Source organism: Triticum aestivum, chromosome 2D (assembly GCF_018294505.1).
Source record: "Triticum aestivum cultivar Chinese Spring chromosome 2D, IWGSC CS RefSeq v2.1, whole genome shotgun sequence".
NCBI classification, from domain to species: Eukaryota; Viridiplantae; Streptophyta; class Magnoliopsida; order Poales; family Poaceae; genus Triticum; species Triticum aestivum.
In genome coordinates, this window is record NC_057799.1 from 575,305,300 (window position 1) to 575,307,431 (window position 2,132).

The 2,132-nt window shown below is 52.4% G+C and overlaps 1 protein-coding gene across 1 annotated transcript; it reads left to right on the forward strand.

Annotated features, from left to right (window-relative positions):
* The first annotated feature begins 330 nt into the window (after positions 1-330).
* Positions 331-1,209, forward strand: LOC123050068 (bZIP transcription factor 27). The gene is made up of 2 exons (XM_044472906.1): positions 331-715; positions 825-1,209. The coding sequence occupies exons 1-2, from the start codon at positions 410-412 to the stop codon at positions 912-914; spliced, it is 396 nt and encodes a 131-aa protein (XP_044328841.1). The 5' UTR covers positions 331-409; the 3' UTR covers positions 915-1,209.
* The last annotated feature ends 923 nt before the right edge of the window (positions 1,210-2,132 follow it).

The following is a 2,132-nucleotide window of genomic DNA, read 5'->3' on the forward strand; positions in this document are numbered from 1 at the left end:
CCATCTCATCCAAATCCAATCCGATGAGCAATGAAGCTGGACCGTCGGCGTCTCCCGTCTGGGCCCGTCCCTCTGCTTCACTCCTGTGTCTGCTTTGCAGTAAAGCAGCGAGCTTCACGTGGTGTGTTTGATTCCGGTTCATATTTGCAGACTTAACCCGTGCGCCTTTGTGTCACTAACATGCGGGCCATTCGGTCCGGGGCCCCACACGTCAGTGACCCTAATTGACCTGACTTAAAATCCGCGAATCCCACCCCGTGTGATTCGATGGCCCGCCCACCTAGTACCTCCCTATAGCTACGTCTTCATCATCCTCTTCTTGACCTGTAGCTCCTCTGTTCCATCCAGTTCCACTGCACGTCTACACCACACCACAGCGCGCACACCACACGGGCGGGCGTAGATAGGGATGTCGTGGGAGGAGCCCGGCAGCCCGCAGCTGAGCCTGAGCGGCTTCAGCTCCCTCGCCTCCATCTCCAGCACCGCCGCTCCGCCTGCCCGCCTGCCCTCCCTCTCCCTCAGCATCGGCACCGGCGGCGAGGACCAGCAGCTGGGCGTCAGCAGCGACGACGGCCACAAGAGCGTCCGGGCGATGAAGAACAGGGAGTCGGCGCTGCGGTCCAGGGCCCGGAAGAGGGCCTACACGCAGGAGCTCGAGAAGGAGGTCCGCCGGCTCGTCGAGGACAACCTCAAGCTCAAGAGACAGTGCAAACAGGCACGCCTCCTTCTCTTCTTCCTCCAGTGCCATCTCTCTTTCTTGCTTGCTTGCTTGTGCATGGGTAATTAGTTAATTCAATCCCCCGCTTCTTTCTCCATCTCTTCAGCTTCAGTCGGAGATTGCTGCACTCACCGCCCAGCAGGCAAGCAACAAGCAGAGCAGCCCGCACAGGAGAACTTCGTCCACTCAGTTCTAGCGGCGCTACATCAGGATGCACGAGGGCTTCATCTTCCTCTGGCTAGCAATTGATTAGTATTAGTGGGCACGAGTAGTTGGTTCTTGGCTTCAATCAACTCACCTGCCGATCGATATGCCAGCGCGTGGTCCGTTCATCTCATGTGCATTTATCTGCATGTATTGCTGTGTGCACTAGTCAGACTGGATGCCTGGACCAGAGCACACATGCAACCTGCCTGCGATTAATTGTGTTGCAGAGAACCTTTATTAATAATGCTGAATCGCAATCCAATTGTGCTTTGTTAGCTTCAAAATTGGATCTGAGTAGTCCCTTGTTGGGTTGCTGAATTGTGCATCTCCCATTTAATCAACAACCAAGATCATCATCGATTGCGACTGTCAATCCGGAAACTGATTCGACGATGTAGCCTCCGTCGTCTTTGTCGTGGTGGATGCTCGAATGCAAATGCTTCTTCTTTCGTGTACCCATCTTGCGTTTGGCATGTGCACGGCCGAATGACAGACTTAAGCCATACAAGGGGGGCATGAATGTACTGCGCTTGTGTGTGCACGGCCGTCGACTGCGCTAGCACTGGGCATCGGGTGAGAGAAATTCTAGTGCTACACATCCTGAAGGCATTGTCTTGGTTGCTCGTGGTGTCCCTTTTTTTTTGAGACAAATGAAGTCCCCGGTGTTGAAATGGTTGATGTTGGACGCGGGGCTCGGTTGGTGCTTTTCAGGTTGTATTTTTTCGAAAAGGGGGAGATCCCCGGCCTGTGCATTAGAGCGATGCATACGTATACATCCGCAGAGCAATGTATGACATGATCGACGCTTCCTTCATGGCTTCTTCCTCTGGCCCGATCATGTCCTGGAAAACCCACTTGTTGACTCTCGGAGCTGTACGCTGATTGGGTTTGTGCTAGAGTCGTGGCTGCGCCACGAAGGTCCCTCGTGTTTGTCAAGACACTGTCTAGGTGTTTTGTGTCTCGTCGCTTTTCATGGCTGGAGTTCGGGCTAGACGAGGTTAGTGTTGCGGTTTTTTGTTTTGTTTTACTCTTTTTTTCGTCTTCTTTTCCTTCATGTGATTCCTCTAGATGTATGTTTGTTCTTGTCTACCTATCAATGAAAAAAATACATAATTCTTTGCGTATTTGTGAAAAACACAGCGAACACACTCTAGCAAAATGAAAATTTGGTGACGGACGACAGGAATTACAAACTCCCGGCTTTGCC